The 22591-nt window shown below is 38.3% G+C and overlaps 1 protein-coding gene across 1 annotated transcript in view; it reads left to right on the forward strand.

The window, feature by feature from the left end:
- Positions 1 to 22591, forward strand: part of BLTP3A (bridge-like lipid transfer protein family member 3A) — a 71558-nt gene that overhangs the window by 5627 nt on the left and 43340 nt on the right. The window contains exon 2 of the mRNA XM_047859405.1: positions 22335 to 22497. Coding sequence (XP_047715361.1) covers positions 22335 to 22497 — 163 coding nt within the window. The remainder of the gene's footprint in view (positions 1 to 22334; positions 22498 to 22591) is intronic.

Raw genomic sequence — 22591 nt, forward strand, 5'->3', positions numbered from 1 at the left:
CAAAGTGGCTGTACCAATTTCCATTTCCACTGGAAGTGTTTGAGAGTTCTGGATGGTCTGCACCTTTGTCAACACTTGGTATTTTTCGTCTTTTTCATTTTAGCCATTTTGGTGGATATGTTTTGAAATTTTTTTTTTTTTTTTACACTTCATTGTGGTAAACCAGATGGCTACTTTATATTTGCCTCTCTTTAGTTTTTAAATTCTGATCTATTTGTAAATTTTAGTCACAAGCAAATGTCAGAACATCGAAAACATAAGATCTTTTTGGAGAAATGTTCAAATTAGGCAGGTTAAATAAAAATAATTAGGGTAATTTATAACTACCACCCCATAAAATTTCTTACTTGGAATGGTGTCTTATGTCTTAAAATGTAGCATTTAAAAGTAATAAAAATTTCAAAGCCATATGGTTGTATGTGTCTGACACACAATAGCTTAATGTATGGTTCACAAATCATGAAATTACCTGCTTTGAAAAATTGATTGAGACGCATGTCAGTGTAGCAGAAAGAATCAGGACTTTGGATTCCAGAAGGTGGCCGCACATTTTGACTCTGCTGCTTATAAGCTGTGTGTTCAGCAAGTCTTTCAGCTTCTTGAAGCTCAGTTTCCTTATCTGTGAAATGGGAGACAGTAATGCACAGTGTGATTTTGAGGATTAGAAGTAATTTATAAAAATGCCTGGTCCTGAAAAAGTATTCAATAAATAGTGACTATTACTATTTATCTAGAAGTTGAGCAATCTCAAGAGAGATTGCTATTAGTTTCTTTATTTTCTTTCTTTCTTTTTTTTTTTTTTTAAGTTTATTTGAGAGAGCATGCAAGTAGGACAGGGGCAGAGAGAGAGAAAGAGAGACTATCCCAGGCAGTCAGTTCAGAGCTTAGCTAACACTGTCAGTTCAGAGACTAGCTCGGGGCTTGAATCCACAAACCGTGAGATCTTGACCTGATCCGAAATCAAGAGTCAGATGCTTGACTGACTGAGCCCAACATCTTTAAGGTTGTGCCTAACATATCTAAGGGATTAGACATTTGGGGGGCACCTGGGTGGCTCAGTTGGTTAAACGTCCAGCTTCAGATGCTCTTTGTATCAGTGCTTAAGGAGAGGAGAGAACAGGGGCTATTCCTGTCTATCGCTTTTTGGTTTTGTTGTTGTTGTTGTTTTTAATATCAAGGCATACTATGAAGAAGAAACTTTGACCTCAGCATGGATGAAATAGCAGAAATATATACATGGAGTTGGGTCCAGTGAATTTACTTATACATAATCTAAGAACATAGCACAATCATATATTGTATTCTTAGAGTGAAAAAAATCAGAGGTCATTTAGCTCTCACCTAATATAGAACCTGGTTGGATAATAAATCTGTAAGTATGGCTTTAATCATTGAAAGAAAAAAAAGATTCTTTTCATCACAGCTCAATTCTCTACACACACTGGAGTGTGTCTTCCTTGATGGCAGGGATAGTGGTCCATTGTCTGCCTTGAAAACCAGAGAGTTTGAAGATGCTTTGAGTGAGTGCAGAAGATGTGTGGAATGGGAATGCATGGCTAGAATTCAGGGAACCTTAAACTTGGGGAGTAGGGATAGTGGTGGTGGGGAGACAAGGGGTCAAGGAAATCCAGTATTGTTGAGACCTTTTATCATTGTGTGATGAGGCAAGTACTTGCTACTGATGTTGACTTATTAGTATCAGATACTGTAGAACATTTTCCAGTATTTATAAGCAGTAGAATCAATCAGTATCTATATAGTAAAGCAGAAAACAAGTATAAAATATTATAGGTTAGAATTTAGGTAAAGGGTATGTAGTTTGTACCTTCTTGCTACGAAAATAAGGACTAGATGTATCAAATATTTGTTGGATTGACATTGTTTTATGTGCCTACAGCAATGATCATTTTACATATATACTTAATCTGTATAGTCCATTGGTCATGTGTAGCTTGGATGTTAGCCCATTGTTTAAGAAAATTAGAACAGTGGTGCATCTAGGTGTCTCAGTCAGTTAAGTATTTGACTCTTGGTTTTGGCTCAGGTCATGATCTCACAGTTTGTGAGTTTGAGCCCTGCATTGACCTCCGTGCTGTCAGTGTGGAGCCTGCTTGGGATTCTCTCTCTATTCTTCTCTCTCTGGCCCTCCCTGCTTGTGCACTCTGTCTCTTCTTTATAGTTAAATAAATAAATAAACTTTAAAAAAAGAGGGGTGCCTGGGTGGTTCAGTCAGTTAAGCGTCCGACTTTGGCTCAGGTCATGATCTTGCGGTTCATGGTTCGAGCCCCACATTGGGCTCTGTGCTGACAGCTCTGAGCCTGGAGCCTGCTTTGGATTCTGTGTCTCCCACTCTCTCTGCCCCTCCCCCACTCATGCTCTGTCTTCCTCTCAAAAATAAATGAACATTAAAAAAATTAAAAAAAAAATTGGAACATTGATGGTGAGAGGTTAGTATATGTAAGTCTCTGACTTATGGAATGATATATTCTCAAATTTTATTTCTAAGTTTGGAATTGGGAGTGTGTAGTTTAGTAGAAATATTGTATTGAGTGTTGAATAGGTTCTCAGGTTAGCCCACAAAACCCATAGTGGGTTAACTACATATAAACTCAGTATATGGGAGTTTTGGGTCTTGGTTGTTAAGGAACCATTTGAAGGAGGAGTGGAGATGAAATAGAAGAAAAAAGTTTTTTCTCTCCCAATCCTTGGAGTAAAATCTTTTAGGTCATTGAGATTGCAGCAAGGACTTTTTATGGTTGTGATTTAGGAGTGTGACCAGCATTTAGCGGGCTAGAGATGCTGAGATCATGCAGAATAATGTCACACAAAGAAGCATTGTCCTTTGTCCTTTTGAATTTTGAGTATTTGTTAGACGTTTACATAGGTGAGTTGCCCGTTTATATAAACATAGAGTCTAACTCTGTTGTAATAAACACAAAATATTGTACAACTTTAAACTACAGTGAATGTTCTAGATTGCACCTACCATGGGGGGAGGTTTTTTTTTTTTTTTTTTTTATGTTTATTCACTTTTGAGAGAAAAAGAGAGACACAGCATGAGCTGGGGAGGGGCAGAGAGGACTCAAACTCACGAACCCATGAGATCATGACCTGAGCCAAAGTCGGATGCTTAACAGACTGAGCCACCCAGGTACTCCGGGAAGATTGTTTCAAACTTTACCAAGTGTTTGTCATTATTTTAGAAAATGTCATTCTTGGCAGTGCCACTCATGGAATTGAGTCTGTCAGGGTTGAGAATCGCTAACTTAGACTAAATTCTGAAACAGCTGAAGTTTGCTCTTGATACGCTCTCTCTTCTCTTGATGTCTCTTTCCCACCTCCTCATGCACCCCATTGCTCTAATTCTGCCCTCAGCCCTCCACTACCATACCGCCCTCCCAAGCCTGCATGCCTTCCTCCTCTCACTTTCGCACCAAAATTCCCAGTTCTTTAGGATATGTGATTTCAGCTAAGTCAGGGGTGAATGTAGAGAACATATTTTGGAGAAGGAATGCTACTCTAATTAGACCAATTCTAATTCAGAGGGTCAGCTTCACACAGGGTCACACAGGGTCCGCTTTCACACAGGGTCAGCTTCCCTAAGTTCCTCTTACTTTCATAGCTTTTGAATCCACAAATACTCTTAAAAGTTCCCAATTTGTTTTTTATTTTCCAAAAATGGTTTCCATGGCAGTGGGGAAGGAGTAGGGGTCTGGGCAGCTGTTTGTGGCATGTGTGTGTCTTTAGAGAGTTGGAGAGTTCTAAAATCTAGAAAATCCAGAAAAGGATAGGCTAAGTTCATTGAAGCTGAGTGCCTCCAGCTCTGTGGTCTAGTGCTTTCCCAGGCAGAGCTGAAAACATGCATTTCTCTTTTCTTAGATAAATCTGTTTTCCTTTTCTTCTCCTCTTTCCTTCTTTCTCTCTCTCTTTGAAATCTGTGTGTTTTTTAAATTTATGTTAAAGAAAGGGCTGCAGTTCAGGAATACAGTTCATTTGAGAAAATGTCTTAACAGAGGTTGATTTCTCTCATTGAGAAAATGTCTTAACAGAGGCAATGTATTTTTCCTGAATCTCAGCAGAGTCCTTACTGTCTCCCTTCCTTTCAGATGGAGCTGACTTGTGGCTCCTTAGTCCTCTGAGCCCGTAAACCTCTGAGAGGTTCTTCAGTTTCTTTGAGGAAGATTTGCTGCAAGATAGTTGGATGGTCAGGTGCAGGTGGTGGTTCACTCTTTCTCAGATACGGAGCTAGCCTTCACCTCAGCTAATCCCAGGCCCCGGGCTGCCTTTGAGGACTCTGTTTCTGAGACCATTTATCCATTAATTCTATCAGGAAACTTGTACTGACCACCTGAATTGTGTGCCAAGCACCAGCAACTCCAAAAACAGTGAGACAGGCATCCCTTTCAAGGACTCAACTGCATCCAGTGAAAAACAGGCCTGTAAACGATAAGCTCAGCAAGGCATTAAGAAGTTATCTGTGGAGCCTGAGGGGCACAGATAGTCAGGGGCAGAGAGGTGATGCCAGGCAGAGGGAGCTGCATGAGCATTGGTACTGAACTGAGAAACAGTAGCGTGCCTTTAAGAGACTGCATATGGTTCTGTGTCCCTGGAATGTAGGGTTTGAGGGTGGAACATAGATAGAGATGATACTGGGAAGACAGAGGCTAGATCATAGATGTCTGTATACTACACCAACACATCTAGGTAGGGCTCAGCTTATTCTGTATTGCCATTGATCCAGGTCTGAGGCAACAAACTTCTCCAGACCTTTACACCTCTGTTGACTTTGTTAAAAGTCAGAGATGGCATAGTGTAGTTGAGGCTGCAAGTTCTTGAGCCATACTGCTTGATTTTGAATCCTAGCTTGCTGTGATCTTGGGCAAGTTACTTAACCTTTCTATACTTCAGTTCTCTCTTCTGTCAAATGGAGATAATCGTTGTCCTTTATATCATGGGGTCATTGACAGAAATCAATTAATTAAAACAGAGTGCTTATTAGGACAGTGCCTGGAAGAAAGTAAGCAATTATTAAATGTTAGCTATTATTTGAAAAATAATTTTTATCTCAGAGAAATATCCTTCTTTTTCATTTTTCCTGATATATATTTTTTTATTCTAAAGGCTTCTAGACAGAGCTTATTTTTAAATTTTTAAAAAATTTTTAAGTAGGCTTCAGGCCCAGTACAGGGCTTGAACTTAAAACTGTGAGATTATGACCATGAGATCAACACCTGAGCTGAGATTAAGAGTCAGTCACTTGGAAAAAAAAAAAAAAAATTAAAAAAAAAAAGAGTCACTTGGGGCACCTGGGTGGCTCAGTTGATTAAGTATCTGACACTTGGTTTCAGCTTCAGGTCATCATCTCATGGTTCGTGAGTTGGAACCCCTCGCTGGGCTCCACCCTGACAATGAGGAGCCTGCTTGGGATTCTGTCTCTCCCTCTCTCTCTGCCCCCCCCCCCCCGCTCTCTCTCTCAATAAATAAATAATCTTAAAAAGGAAAAAGTCACTTAACTGACTGAGCCATCCAGGTACCCCTTTTAGACACAGCTTTTAGAATATACTTATTTTTCTCTCTCTCCTTTTAAAAAAACTTGTACTTTATACTTGTCTCTAATGGGAAGGGTGTGCCTTCTACCTTAACTTCACAGATAAGTTTATTTCCGTGTTTACATATGACACTCTTAAACCTGGTTTAACATGTCCAGTTAATCAGAGTATTATAGTTGGCTTACAGTGTGTGATAGAATGTAGTTGGATTGTTGGATATACCCTTTAGTTCATTCCATCTCTTTGGCAATTGTCATTTATTTGCTTTGTATTATAATCAATAAAAATTAATTGAGCATTCTTGTCCTAGACTTTGTGCCAGACACAGATGGAAATGACACAATGTTAGCTCTAGAGGAACACATAGTCCTTAGGGTTAGAGACCTTTGTTTTTGTTGTTGTTTTAAAATTTTTTTAATGTTAATTTTTGAGAGAGAGAGAAAAAAATGTGAATGGGGGAAGGGCAGAGAGAGGGAGACAGAATCTGAAGCTGGCTCTGTACTGTCAGCACAAAGCTTGATGTGGGGCTTGAACCCATGAACCATGAGACCATGACCTGAGCTGAAGTCAGACACTCAACCCCACTGAACCACGCAGGTGCCTGCCCTAAGACATTTTTTTAAAAAAATGTTTTGTTTTTGAGAGAGAGAGAAAGCACCAGTGGGGAGGGGCAGAGAGAGAGAGAGAGAGAGAGAGAGAGAGAGAGAGAGAGAATCCCGGGCAGGCTGCAGGCTCCAAGCTGTCAGCACAGAACCCAACACAGGAGTCAAACCCATGAATTGCAAGATCATGACCTGAGCTGAAGTCGGACACCCAACAGACTGAGCCACCCAGGTGCCCCCCAAGACCTTTGTTTTTATTTTAAGCTCTTCTTTGTTTCCTCCACAGCTACTTATATGGTTTGAACCAATTTATACTAGTCAGTGAATATGCTATCTTAGGTATTTGTTCGTTGAATGATCTCTGTGGGGGAAACTACTCAGAGGTTTGCCAGGGCTTTTCTTTCACCATCAGATGTGAAACATAGCTCATTTTGAGCAGTCTGTGCTTTTTAAAGTAAACATACATGTTAGCCAAAATTATGGCAAATTCTGCTAAAAAATTAAGGACAGCCTTGTGTATGGAATCTTTTTTCCTCAGTTTCCTCCTTCAGTGGTTTTCGAAACTCAGATAATTTATGTGCCACACTTCTCTAAATAATTGTTTGAGGCTATGCCATGGAGAAATCTCTGTTCACATTTCAGTAGTGAATAACCAACAATATCTGTTAGTAGAATAGGCCTCTTCTGAGCATTAGCAATGGGCAGTTTCACTTTGGCTAATCCAAGAGCCTGTGTGTAAGTCTTAAAATTAGAAATATAATATTCAGATTTCATTAATTCTAAGACTTGGGACATGAGGTGTAATATCTTCAAGACTGGTATAGGGGAAAGAATCTGGGACCTAATCACTATGGGAACTGAATAGTTAAAGAATTGAGAGGGAAGAGGGCAGCTATTTCTGAGTTACAGTTGATGAGGAGCCCCCACTATCTTAGTTCTAATTCTAGAATGACCAATAAAAGGTTATGTAGAAAAGACATTGGCTAAGAAATTGCAGCCATAATTCCAGGTGGTACTCAAATACATTAACAGTCAGTAAGATGAGGAGGAGTCCATATGTAACATGCCTTACATGCCTGGATCCTTGCTAGTGTGCCACATTGCAAGTATTCAGTTCTAGAAGAAGACTGGTTTGGGTCACCTGCTGGCTCAGTCAGTAGAGTATGCAACTCTTGATCTCGGGGTTGTGAGTTCGAGCCTCAAGTTGGATGTAGAGATTACTTTAAAAAAATAAAACCTTTAAACAATAAGAAGAAGATGAAGAAGGCTGGCTCAAACCAGACAGGGCATTAGGGCTTCAGCTAAATAGGCTAGGTTTTAGCAAGGCTTCCAGCTTAGGGAAGGGAATTAGAATGTTCATCAGGGCAACTGTTGAGCATTAAGGAAAGAGAACTCTCCAGAATCTCCAGAATATTAACTGGTCTAGTATTGGGATGGGAAGGTAGGGTAAATGGGAGGGCTTCAGTTCATTGACTACATAGCTACCATGGATGTTCAGAATTTTGTATAATTGGTTACAATTATTGAGAGTGTAAATCAATATCATGTCTATGGGGGGAAATTTGTCAGTATCTGTCAGAATGTAAAATGTATAATTCCACTTTTATGAATTCATCCTATAGAAGGAATCAAACAAGTGAGAAAAACCTATAAGGCTATTTAATGAGAGTAATGTAAAAGAGTAATCAATAGGGACTTATTAAATAAATTATAATGCTCCATACAGAAGTGTTGCTTGTGGGTAGTCTCCAATTATTAAAAAGAAATTTGACAGTATAAAATGCCTAAGATACATATTGATTGAAAATAAAAGCAAGTTTTAGAAGAGTATATATGGGATAATTCTATTTTATACATCTATCTATCTTACAGCCATAATTCCAGGTGGTACTCAAATATGTTAACAGTCAATTAGATGAGGAGTCCATATGTAACATGCCTGGATCCTTGCTAGTGGGCCAGATTGCAAGTACTCAGTCCTAGAAGACTGATTTGGGTCACCTGGTGAGCTTAGTCAGTGTGTGTGTGTGTGTGTGTGTGTGTGTGTATTAGAAACTTATTTTTTCCTTTTATACCTTTTCCTTTTTTCTTTATATTTTTTATATTTCAATTTTTTATGATAAGCAATCACTAAGAGGATGATTTATCTATTACCATTTATCACACTGTTTTGAGAGGGCACATTTGTGCACATCTGGTCATATGTGTTTTCGGTAACTCAAATCATGGTTGCCTTTTGGGGAGGATATAATACCAATGAGATCTAGTATAAAAGGTTTCTTCTAATGCTATAGCAGTATCTTATGTCGACTTAGCTTTTTCTCAGATAACAATTATGAACTCTGGACAGTATATTAAAAAAAAAACCACACACAACTATTTAAACACTTTGGAAAGTGACCAAATCAGGCAGAAATTGACAGAAAATTTGAAAGATGGGAACTGTACTGGGTAGGTTTCTCATAAATCTTTTTTGCCTGAGGATACTCCCCAGTTTGCATGGTGGGCGGTGGCTAGTACTCAAGCAAAAATCTATGGTTTTACTAGCTTGGGGAGTCAGAGAATAGAGTTCAGGACTATAAGAGGGGCTGGGAAATGAGGGGAGAAATCTCAGAAAGGAGGGAGCAACAGAAGAGGGAGCCCTACAGTCTGCTTTTAAATTCTGTCCAAATCCTTGACATGCATGGGGAAAGGTTTCATGAAGCCTAGAAAAGGCAATAGTTAGCTGAAAGAATTGAGCTGAGATTTAGCTGCTGCCTCTTATGGGGGTGACAGAGTTTGGAGTATGAATCTAGACAAGTGAATTTCCCACTAGAACAAAATTCACTCTTCAGAGGAAGATTGACAGGATTTAGAATCTCAATAATGTTCAGTATACAATAATAAATGACTAGATGTGCAATGAAGGAAAATGTGACTCGTTGAGAATAGCAGTCAATAGAAATTGACCTCAAGATGACTCAGATGTTGAAATTATCAGACAAGGACATTAAACAAACTTGGTAATAATAAGTGAATAGATGGAGAATCTCAGCAGAGAAGTGGGAACTATAAAAAGAACCAAATGTAAAATCTAGAACTTAAAAGTACAATACCTGAAATGAAAAATTAATTGGATATGCTTAACAGCAGATTGGAGATGGCTAAAGAAAGGGTTGGTGAACTTGAAAATAGACAGGAATTATCCACTCTGAAGAAAAGAGAAAAAATATTGAAAAACAAAAACAGCCTCAGGTACTGTGAGACAATATTAATATGTTTGTATTTGGAGTCCTAGAAGGCAAGGAGAGAGAAGACATGTGGCAGATTGTATTTTCCAAAGATGGCTGCAACAATATCTATCATCATACGTGTTCTTTTCTTGGCCAATAGAATCGGGTTGGAAGTGACATCCAAGCTACACAGAGCAACCACGTGTAGGTGCTTCAGTTAACAGTCCTTGCTGAGCTGGTCTTTGAGACATTCCAGTCCAGGAGCCAACCATGTGAGTGAAGAAGCCACTCACTTCTAGGTGATCCCAGCTCCCAGCCATTCATGGCATCCCAGATGAAGCCCCAGAATTCTTGAATCAGAGTAAAGCTTTCCCAGTTATCCCTTGAATGAATTTCTGATGCATATATCTGTGAGCTTAATAAGATGCTTGCTGTTTTATGGCACTAGGTTTGGAGTGGTTTATGCTGCAGTAGATAATTAAAACAAGACAAAAATATTTGCAGAAATAATAGCTGACAAGTAAACAAAAGACAACCCAATTTAAAAACAAGCAAAGGATCTGTATAGACATTTCTTTAAGGAAGATGCATAAATGGCCACAAACACATGAGATACTCAGCATTATCAGCCATCAAGGAAATGCAGATCAAAATCACAATGGCTACAGGATGACTGTAATTAAAAAGCTAATTACAGTGTTGGTGAAAATGTGGAGAAATAATAACAAATGTTGGTGAGGATGTGGAACAATAGGAACTCTCAAACACTGCTGGTAGGACTGTAAAATGGTGCAGCCACTTTGGAAAACAGTCTGGCACCTCCTCAAGAAGTATCAGAGTTACCATTTTACACAGCAGTTCCACTCCTACTTGTATACCCAACAAATAAAAGCGTATGTCCACATAAAAACTTGTACTTGCATGTTCATAGTGGTATTATTCACAATGTCTCAAAAGGGGAAACAACCCAAATGTCCCATCAACTGATGAATGATAAATGATGATAAACAATAATGATAAAACATTATATAGATGGTGTATCTGTATAATGGAATATTTTTGACCATAAAGAGGAAAGAAGTGCTGATTCCTGTTACAACATGGATGAACTTTGAAAATATGCTAAGTGAAAGAAGCTAGTCACAAGAGACCACATATTATGTAATTCCATTTATGTTAAATGTCCAGAATAGGCAAATCTATAGAGACAAAATAGATAATGGTTACCAGGTTAGGGGGAATAAGGAGAGTGGAGATGATAGCTGAAGGGTACAGGTGTTTTTGGAAGAGGGTAATGAAAATGTTCTAAAATGGATTAAGCTTATGATTGCACAACTCTGCGAGTATACTAAAAACCATTCAGTCGTACATTTAATTTTTTTTAATGTACATTTAATTTTTTTAAATGTTATTTATTTCTGAAAGAGAGAGCAGGGAAAGGACAGACAGAGGGAGACACAGAATCTGAAGCAGGCTGCAGGCTCCAAGCTGTCAGCACAGAGCCCGACGTGGGGCTCAAACCCATGAGTCATGAGATCATGACCTGAGCCGAAGTCAGACGTTTAACCAACTGAGCCACCCAGGCGCCCCCAGTCAATTGTACATTTTAAATGAATGTGTCTATGGTATGTGAATTCTATTTCAATAGAGCTGTTATTAAAAAAGAAATAGTGGCTAAAAGTTTCAAGTTTGGTGAAAAACAGATTTATAAAATCAAGAATCTCAGTCAATCCTAAGTAGGATAGATACAAAGAAAATTACTCCAGGCACATCACGGTCATGTTGCTGAAAATTAAAGATAAAGAGAAAATGAGAGCAGCCAGAGGAAAATGACTTCTCACATAAAGGAGAACAATGATAGAAATTAATGGCTGACTTCCCATCAATAACAGCAGTGGCAAGAATACAATGGACTGATATCTTTAAATGCTGAAAGAAGTTCTCAACCTAAAATTACATATCCAGCTTAAATGTTTTTTAAAAGTGGAAAGTAAAGGCATTTTTAGACTAAGGAAAACAGAATCCTAGCAGTACTATAAGAGATACTGAAGAAAGTTCTTCAGGTTGAAGAGAAATGATACCAGATGGAAATTTGGATCTATAAGAAAGAGTGAAGAACCCTGGAAATGTAGATGTACAAGACTATTTCTGTAATAGACAAGACTGTTTAACACTGTCTTATGGGTCTGTACCATATGTATGGTAGTTCTCCCTTATCCACAGTTTTGCTTTCCATGGTTTCAGTTACCTGTGGTCAACTGCAGTCCATAGCAGATGATCCCCCTTCTGACATATCATCAGAAGGTCACTAGTAAGCTGATGCTGTGTCTTAGTACCTACATCAGTCACCTCACTTCAACTCATCAGGTAGGCATTTTATCATTTTATATCAACACAAGAAGAAGAAGGGTGAGTACAGTAAAATGAGCTATTTTGAGAGAAACCACATACACATAATTTTTATTGCAGTATATTGTTCTATTTTATTATTAGTTATTGTTAATCTCTTACTTGCCTAATTTATAAACTTTGTCATAGTTATGTTTTAATAGAAAAAAAAAAGGTAGTATATATAGGATTCAGTACTGTCTGCAATTTCAGGCATTGACTGGGGACATATCCCTCGTGGATAAAGGGGGACTGTTGTATATGTAATATATATGACAACTATGGTCCACAAGGTGAAGGACAGTAAATGAACTATTTTGTTGCAAAGGTTCTTAAATTTTTACTTAAAGTAGTATAATGTTAACTGTAAGTATATTGTGATAAGTTTACATTGTGTGTCCCTAGAGTAGTCACACATAGGTAAGGAGGTTTAGCTAAAAATCCCATAAAATTACAATGAAATACTAAAGATAATTAGGTTAACCTAAAAAGAGGGCAGAGAAGGAGGAATAGAGGAACAAAAACCAGATGAAACAAATTGAATGCTAAACCAAAATCAACCAATATCAATAATTACATTAAGTGTAAATGGACTGACCACTCCAAATTAACAGTACAGGTTGTCAGACTGGATAAAAAAGGGATAGACACAAATAGATTGAAAGTGAGAGGATGAAAAAAGGTACACCGTGTGAACAGTAAGTACAAGAATGCTGGAGGGGCTATATTATCATCAGACAAAATAGACTTCAAGACAAAGATTACTACTAGAAATAAGAGGGGTGCCTGGGTAGCTCAGTCGGTTGAGTGTCCAACTCTTGATTTTGGCACAGGTCATGATCCCAGGGTCATGGAATCGAGCCCTGTATTGGGCTCACGCTGAATGTGGAGTCTGCTTAAGATCTTTATCTCTCCCTGCCCCCTCCCCTTTCCCCTCTTGCCCTTCCCCTGCTCAATCTCTCTCTCAAATAAAAAAAAATTACAGAGATAAACATTTCATAGTAAAAGGATAATTTCATCAGAAAGACACAATCATTTTGTCAGAAAAACTGGCTCAGTTAAGTGTTGACTCTTGATTTCAGCTTAGGTCATGATCTCACAGTTCGTGAGATTGAGCCCTGTGTTGGCTTGGAGCCTGCTTGGGATTCACTCTCTCCTTCTCTCTCTGCCTCTCCTCTTCTCTCTCTGTCTCTCTCTCTCTGTCAAAATAAATAAACTAAAAAAAAAAAAAGACACAATCATTAATGTATATGAACCTAATAAAATAGCTTCAATACACATGAAGCAAAACCAAACAAAAGCTGAAAAAGGCAAATCCATAATTATAGTTGGATTAAAAAATATTTTTTTAAATCTTTATTCATTTTTGAGAGAGAGACAGAGTGTGAGCAGAGGAGGAGCAGAGAGAGAGGGAGACACAGAATCCCAAGCAGGCTCCAGGCTCTGAGCTGTCAGCACAGAGTCCGATGCAGAGCTCGAACCCACAAATCGTGAGATTATGACCTGAGCTGAAGTCGGACGCTCAACTGACTGAGCCACCCAGGCGCCCCAACAATTATAGTTGGATGTTTTTAATACTCCTCCCTCAGTAGTTGATAGAATAACTTGAAAAATATCAATATAGATATAGAAGATCTGAATAACGTTATGCATTGCCTTGCCTAATTAACATTTATAGAACACTATACATAACACAACTGGAGAACAACAATATTCTTTTCAGGTGCACAGGAAATGTTTACCAACATAGACCATACATTAAACTATAAAATATGTCTCAACAAATTTCAAAATATTGAAAACTTACATAGTATATTCTCTAACTACAATGGCATTAAGTTAAAAATCAATAAAAAATAAGATCACTAGAAAAGTCCTGCAAATTTGGAATATTTAAAATACATTTCTAAATAACTCATGGTGAAAGAAAACATTTTGTAAAAGAGATTAGAAAATGTTAGCTAGTTGGCAATGAAATTCACCATATCAAAACTTGTGGGATGTAGCAAATAAAGTGAATACTAGGAAACATATAGGTTTAAATGCTTATATTAGAGAAAAGTTTAAAAATCAGTGAATGAGGTTTCCAACTTAAGATGCTAGAAAATGATGAACGTAATAAACCCAAGTAAGTAGAATAAAGGAAAAACAGTAGAAATCACTGACATTGAATATAGGACAAAATAGAGAAAATTAATAAAGACAAAAGTTTTTTTTTTTTTTTGTTTAAAGATCATTAAAATTAACTGTTAGTGAAACTGACCAAGAAAAAGAAATCATGAATACTATCAGGGATGAAAGAGGGGATATAGATCTTACAAGTGTTAAAAGGTATTAAGGGATTATTCATATCTGTTAAAAAACTCAACAATTATGAAGTGCACATAATTATTTGAAAAACGTAACTTAGCAGAATTGAACATGAAATAGAGTATCTGAGTAGCCCAATGTCTATTAACGAAATTGCATTTGTTATCAAAACTTTATTTTACAAAGAAAACTCCAGGTCCAGATAGTTTTATTGATGATTTGTGTTGAACACTTAAGTAAGAAATAGAACCCATTTAACACAAATTATTTTGGGAAATAGAGAAGGAAAGCACTTCCCATCTTGTTTAATATGTCTATCATAATCTTGGTAACAGAAAACTGACAAAGATGTTGCAGACTATGTGAATGTCTTTGTAGAACTCTTTCGGCCTCTTAAAAAAAAGTTATTAGAACTAGTAAGTTCTAATAACTAGAAAGTTATTAGAACTAGTTATTAGAACTATACTAGCAAGTATAGGACTAGCAAGTATTAGAACTTGCTAGCAAGTATTAGTACTAGCTAGTATTAGAACTATACTAGCAACGTATAGGAACAATATATAAATACCGGTTTTCACAGAGATCAGAAATGAAGAAGTGAAGCTGTCTCTATTCCACAGATATAATTGTTTACATAGAAAATCCTAAAGAACCTACAAAACAACCATTAGAGCGAATAATTGAATTTAGTAAGGTTGTAGGATATAAAGTCAAATACAGTGGCACCTGGCTGGCTCAGTTGGTGGAGTGTGGGACTCTTGATCTCAGAGTAAGCTTGAGCTCCATGTTGGGTGTAGAGACTACTTAAAAAAATCTTTTTAAAAAACCAAAATCAATATGAAAAAACACTTTTACTTCTATCTTCTAGCAGCAAACAACTAGAAAAAATTTTAAAGTTTCCTTTATAATTCAAAAATATAAAATACACACATAAATTGAAAAAAAGGTGTATACCTGAAAACTAGAAAATGTTGCCTGGAGAAGTTAAAGACGACCCAAATAAATATGCCATCCCTTGGTTATATACCGTCTTCAAGGATACACTGACTCATCTTTGCTAATATGTCAGATCTCCACCAGTTGAGCTATGCAGTCCCAATCAGAATTTCAACAGGTGTTTTTTTCCTCCATCCTACAGAAATTGGCAGGCTGACTTAAAAATTTGTATGGAAGTGTAAAAGACCTAGAATGACTAAAATAATCTTGGGGGGGAAAAGCAAAATGAGATTTATACTACTTTTAAGACTTAAAATGAACCTACCATAATATGGCCAGTGTGGTATTGGCATAAGGATAAGTAGACCAGTGGAACAAAATAGAAAGTTCAGAAATAAGCTACTGTAGGGGCACCTGGGTGGCTCAGTTGGTTAAGCATATGCCTTTTGAGCTTGGCTCAGGTTATGATCTCCTGGTTTGTGAGTTTGAGCCCCATGTTGGGCTCTGTGCTGAGAGCATGGAGCCTGCTTGGGATTCTCTCTCTTTCCCTCTCTCTCTCTCTGTGCCTCTCCCCTCCCCCCCCACTCAAAATAAATTTAAAAAAATAAGCTACTGTATATAAATTGCACCTTAAATAACACAAAAACAATTAAAAAACCCAATATTGGAAACAAAAATCCAGAAGGAGAGAGAATTTTCTTCTAAGAAAAGCATATATCCGTTCATGTAGCAGTTTGGGGAGTAAAACCTATTAGGACAAACCTCTAAGATTGAATGGTATATTCTATCATATGGTCCAGAGTGGACTAATGTTAGCTACTTCAATGATTGAGATATTTTGTTTAGATGATTTAGGGGTCCACAGCTTGATGTATTATATTTTTGCTGAAAGTCATGCCTGTTGTGTGGCTGAGCAGTGAAAATACTTTGGTATGGATTTGCTTAGGAAGCTTAGAAACCAAGGCCTGGGCCGTGATCACCTTAGTGGAAAAAAATAGTGAAGGAAGCAAAGCATGTTTGCAGGCATATTTGCTTTTGTGGGGTTTCGATTTCTTTGGGACCTCAAGCAGACTGATTATTGCAACTTATTGACTGTATTATCAGCAATAAAAGTACTGAATTACAGGGTACAGGGTAGTGGGAGAGTTGAACGAATGCTGAGTTAAGTCTCATTTCTGCCATTTGCTTAGTCCCAGGTTAACCACTGGCTAGCTATGACTCTTGGGCAAGTCATTTAACTTTCTGGCCATTTGCAAATTATAGATTTGGTCTGAATGATTATTTAAGATGCCTTCTACTCTGAAATTCTGTGAATCTAAAAATCTAAGAATTCTCACTTCTAACATTGTGGTACATTTTCACGAAGATATATGAGAATTTTTCTCTGTTGTCTCTTTGGCAGATTGCAATCCTCTGGCAGAAATGAAACCTGATCAAGATCTTTTCCAACTTGATTTCATCTTAGCTTCTATGCTCTGTAACAGTAACAGATGGCCAGAAAATGTTTCCCCACATACTTAAAGTGGAATAGCAGGCTTCCATTAGCCTTTTCAGCAACCCTGGAATCAGAGATATCATCCTCAGTTAGGAACACAGATACTGAATAAAGTGGTTTCAGATCAGATTCAGGTCTGGTTTCCTTGTTTGAGCAAACCTCCGCAATCCTTCTCCACAACTGGCCTCATGGATTACCATTTTACCTATTCTTTGTTATTACTGTAAAATGCAGTCAAAATCAGTTGAGGAATTCTTACTGCCTTTTTTGAGAAGCTAATAAGGTGATACCCACTTTTTGTTGAATCATAAAAGTAAATTGACAAATTTATTATTACTCTTAGGGGAGAACAGCCATTGGTGGTCCAGCAGACCTGCATATAATCTCTGTAGATTGATTCTCTACTCTGATAACCAAAATTATATAATAAAAGGAAGTTTATCCTCTCACTTGCTTATTCTTCTGTACCCTACCTGGAAATATGAGTGATCACTTTTCCTCTGGGGCCTCATCTAGGAAGACAGGTTCTTCTGGGTTTTGTGCTTTTCCCGTTTTTCCTCTGTGTTGGTGCTGTTGACGAGGGCAGTATGCCGAGAGTCTGATGACCAGTCCTCACTGAGATTAGTCTCTAGTCCTGGCTGCCTGATGTTCATACACTTGTAGTCATTTCCAAGATAAGTCCACCTGGTTACTATCAGGATACAATGAGCACAGGGTTCTCTATAGAACTTCCCTGAAGAAGTCAGTGCTGTCATTTGCCAGATGACATGGCTACAAAGTTCATAGAATTCTGCTGATTACCACCTATACACCTGTTGTTTTCAATTGGTTGGTCTTGCCTTTACAAGCTTGATTTTGACTAGATTAATTGATAACTTTGTTCCATGTCCTCAGTTCTCTTGTGACCCAGTAGTACTGGAGGGACAAAGGATGAAAATCTATTCTTGGAGCCAGAGTGGGGACTCTGGAAAGGCTTTCTGAGGAACATTAATTCAGTTTTAAGCTTGTTCAGATTTCAATTTGTAGACACCTGGGTGGAAAGGATAGAAATAGGCATACTGGGAATGGAGGAGGATACATTGAGCTAGAAAGAGACCTGAGGGGTTGTCTCTTGAAGACAGCTTGAACCCTAGGATTATAATCCAGGCCTCCTGAATCTATTTTTTAAGATAATAATGTAATCCTTTTCTAAAGGCAGCAGTGGAATCCACAAATAATACTGATTACTTTTTATTGAGCACTTAACAAATGCCGGATATTTAGTGTATGTTAGTTAGCTCTGTTAATTCCACCAGTCCTGTGAAGTTGGTTGAACAGTTTGCCTAAAGTCACAGCATTAGTGAGAGAGCCAGATTTTGAGCCCAAGTCTAACGCTCAAGCCTGTGCTCTTAAACACCAAGCCATGATAAGAATAGAATTTAAAAACTTCTCTGTTCTGGAAGAATGGATTTATGCATCTCTTTTCTATCTTGAACCTCTCATTTTCGCTGCCTTCAATCACTTTAACTGATTAACTGTTAAACCATTCAAATTAAACCATTCTCAAACTTTAGAGAACAGAAGAATCACCCTGAGTTTGTAAAATGCTGACTCCTTACTCCCCTCCCCATTGTGAATCAGCATATCTGGAGTGTGGCCCGATAATCTACATGTTAAAATAAACATACACCATGGTGATTCTACCCATGTGATCACAGGACCATAGTTTGAGACACAATTGCCCTAAATCCTGGCAAAGTTAGGGTGAAATGTAACACAAGTCTCATACTTTTTTATTCACGACTGGAAAAATGACATGTATTTTTTTACATGGAGCTGTAAATGGAGTTAGATTTTGCATAGAACACATGGTAGAAATTAGGTACAGGTTGCCTGTTCAGTGTAACCACTTTGAGAATGTCAATGTTAGCATGTGTGTAAGTCATTGTTGACTGTGGTGGTTTCATTTTATTCAAAGTATGTTCCTCCTGTTTTTAGAGAGATTTTTATCATAAGGGAAATAGCTTATCTTAGTGACTCTCAGCCTGTTCTCTCCTGCATATTGAAGGGGTCCTGACTCCCATCTCTGACAGTGTCTCACACCTACTATGATTCTCAGTTGAGGCAGAGAGGTGGGGTCTTATCACAATCTGGGGAAAAGAGGACATGTACAGTTACAGTCTTTAAAACTAATTTTTTTATCTTCAAAAATTCTTATCTTTTTAAAAAAATTTTTTTTTCAACGTTTTTATTTATTTTTGGGACAGAGAGAGACAGAGCATGAACGGGGGAGGGGCAGAGAGAGAGGGAGACACAGAATCGGAAACAGGCTCCAGGCTCTGAGCCATCCTCCCAGAGCCTGACGCGGGGCTTGAACTCACGGACCGCGAGATCGTGACCTGGCTGAAGTCGGACGCTTAACCGACTGCGCCACCCAGGCGCCCCAAAAATTCTTATCTTTAAGACTAATACTTCTGAAGGGTTACTCACTCCAATTTCTGAGCTGATGTGGCTTTCCTGAATACTTAAGAGTATAGGAAGTGTTGCTAGGAAAAAATAATTGTAGTATCTTATTTAAATATAAAGAACTTGAAAAAGAAAGCCTGCCTGTATCTAGTGGTTACAAATAATGTTAAGTTCTGTTTCTGTGTTCTTTCCTTCCCACAGGACTGTGTTTCTTCCAAGTCCCTAAGGGGCATGCACTGTATATCTTCCTTTAGTTTCAGTTGTTGTTATTCTTGTTTTATGTAGTGGAAGTGTTTAAGATGTTCTTTTTTTTCTTTCACACCCCAGTCCTATTTCCTTATAGGTAGCCATTCCTCGAAGGAAAAGAGAAATTCTCTTTCCCTCTGTAGCAAGTTAGTTTTCAGATGATAGGAGCCATTGTAGAAAGCTTGTCTTTTGGGTTCAGAGACTAACATTGGTTCATACCCAGTAAATGTTGACTAAACATTTTTTGTGAATTAAAATCAGTAAAAGTATGTGTAAGGGTATAGAATTTTATTTTACCCTATTTAAAAGCTAATAATTAGCTTGTTGTAGTTTATGGATGCTGACAGAACACATGAGACTCCTAGATCAGAGATAGAGGACTTTATTACAGCCCTGCAAGCAGCATAAGCAAATGTTTGCATTAGTTCCCCCTTATCCCCTCATGTCCCATGGGAGTGACACAAACGGACCCAGATGGATGCTTGCACATATTTTATAGGAATGGAACACTAAAGTAAGTGGTAAGCAAGCCTGCTCTTTGTCCTAGGGTGGGGCGCATTACTTTATCCCTCAAAGCTGATCTTTGCAAACCCAATCCTGAGAAGTGGCCCGGGTAAGGAGTGGTCAGGATCATGTGTTTTTGGTATACTCAGCAAGACATGTAGGAGTGTGAGAGACCCATGGAGGAGTAGCGCTTCAAACAGTAAGTACATACGATAGGTAATTGATAGAAATCTTAGAAAGAATTACTATGAAATATTTGCCATACAAAAATATATAAAGAGTAATATAGCCATACGTTCACCTCCCATACAGTCACCTCCCAGTGTGAGAAATACGTATTTATACAGAATGTGAGAAATAAGTATTTATATAGTTGCAGCTTCCTGTGGACCCCTCCCCTGTCCCACAGGTAAGCAGTTTCCTTGAATTTGTTATCATGCCATTGATTCCTATGAATCTCTAATTATCATATAGTACTTTTTTTTTGCATGTTTATAAACTTCTAAAAATTTTTAACTATCATTTAAAAATTGTTAAAGAGTCTTTTTATATAGTACCATTTTAGGCACTGTAGAAAAAAAAATTGTGAAGATAAAACTCATGCACATCATGATGTTATAGTCCAAGGAAAACCAAAAACACTAAAATACACCTTAGTACAAGGAAAGGATGTATGTGAACAAATAAAAGTTGGTAAATAATATGTAACTCTGAAGTCAGTTATTAGCATCTAATATGTTTAAGGGCCAAGTGTAGTTATGGATGGAGGGCAAGATACACTTTATTATTGAGGTGGAAAATAGGGACTCTGAGAGGCAGCAACAGTGAGAATTACAGGAATGAGATTCATCTAGACAGCTTGTCATACAGGAGAGAGGGATATGTTGTGAGGAACTGCCCTTAAATTGATCTAACCAAAAAGATGAGAAGGGAACTGGGAGTAGTTAGGCAGCAGGATCGTTAGCTGAGAGGTATGTGCGTATGTCAGGTAACCATTTTGATTAGGAGGGATGGCTAAGACTAAGCCTCTGACCTCACAAGGCTTCACATCTAATTACACAGGGGTGGTTACATATGGGAGAATTAGAGAACATCCTAAGACCCTCCATGATTATGACTTAAATGTGTGTAACAGATTCTAGAGATGTAGAAAAAAAAAGTTTAATGTGAGTTGCAGCAGTTGGGGAAGGAAAGCCTCAGTGAGAAGTCTTGCATTGGGCCTGGCATGGCAGACTGTGATAATGATGCTCCAGGAAAGGGGTGGCAAGAACACGTGAGCAGACTGGAGACAGTGAGCATGGAATAATGAGAAGACTGGCCTGTGTGAATTATGTCCAGGCCACTTGACCTGTAGAGTTTCCTATGGTCTGTATTTTGCTGATTGCGCGCTTATGGTGCAGTTCAACGTTTTTTCTCTGTCCTCTGTATTTCCTGCAAATTTGCAACTGGACCTAGTAGCATGATGAGATTTGGGTTCATTTACTTTGGCAGGACTATAGGTGAGGGGGTTGTTCTTTTGTCACATGAGTAAAGGGATGTGTAAGGGTCTGGGGTTTCATTTGACTATACTTAATAAGCCAACAATTAGCCTATTACCATTTCACATTTTTTTTTAATTTACCATTTTTTAAAAAGAAGTTTATTTTTGAGAGGGGGGTGGGGAAGGAGGGGCAGAGAGAGAGAATCCCAAGCAGGCTTTGTGCTGTCAGCGCAAAGCCTGACCTGCAGCGTGATCCCACCAACCACAACCTGAGCCAAAATCAAGAGTTGGACACTTAACCGACTGAGCCACCCAGGTGCCCCCGTCTCACATTGTAACTTCATAGAGCTCCCTTGTCTGTTTCAAGTAGTGTTAGAAATATAATTTGCTTTCTGAGATATCCTGGTCTGTCTACTCCACCCAGCCCCCCCCCCCCACTTTTGTTTGTACAATCTCTTTTCTTCATTTGTTTTCCCTATCTTGCTCAGTTTGGATTCCTCTCCCAACAGTTTCTTTTCAACATGGGTGCTGTGTCCTAAGAAGGAACCTTGATTAGTTTCCTGAGTTTACAGGGCTAGCCTGCTCCAGGTCCTTTGTACCTCACTGGGGACCCCTTGCAGTTGACTACACCCCACTAGTTTCAACTGCTATGATCAAATTGGCCCACGTTGCTTTTCATTTAAAACTTGGTTATCTTGTAGTTCTTCTGTTCTTTGGTTTGTCAGATGCCTTATTGCTTTCATGTTGATTTTCACAGCTGCTTATAGCACATTTGTCTTGTGGCTATTGATGTTTTTTCCCTCTTGCTTTATGTGGGGGTTTATGAGTCTGCTTTGTCTTCTAGTTTTGTTGTAAGTGTTATCCGTGGGCTTCTGATGTTGCTATCTAGTTGCTCTGTTTTTATGTGGGGATTCAGAAATATCAAAAGTCTATATTGCCACTGCTATAGCCATTTCTCCAGAATCACTTGAGTAAAAAGGTGATACAATCGTGAGTAGAATGATAGGTCTCACCTAACATCTTACTTGGCACAGAGACAGTGTGGTCATTAGTCAACATTTGTTCTGTAACTTTCTCTTTTCTCCAAACTAGAAAGCGTTATTGGCTATAATGCCCATTTAGTGGGTTTCCATAGAAATAATAGGTTCTTATTTTTACTCTTTTCAGGTTCACCAAGAATCTTTCCCCAGACAAAATCAATTTGAGCACTCTGAAAGGGGAGGGTCAGCTGACGAACCTGGAGCTAGATGAAGAGGTTCTACAGAATGTGCTGGAGCTGCCCACCTGGTTAGCCATCACTCGGGTCTACTGCAACAGGGCCTCCATCCGGGTGAGAATGGGGGTCAGAGTGCTGTTGCTGTCCTTGGCCAACAGGCATGCTTTATTGAGAGACAGCTCCCACAGCCCTGAGTCTTTGCTTTCTT

This window comes from Prionailurus viverrinus, chromosome B2 (genome assembly GCF_022837055.1).
Source record: "Prionailurus viverrinus isolate Anna chromosome B2, UM_Priviv_1.0, whole genome shotgun sequence".
Lineage (NCBI taxonomy): Eukaryota > Metazoa > Chordata > Mammalia > Carnivora > Felidae > Prionailurus > Prionailurus viverrinus.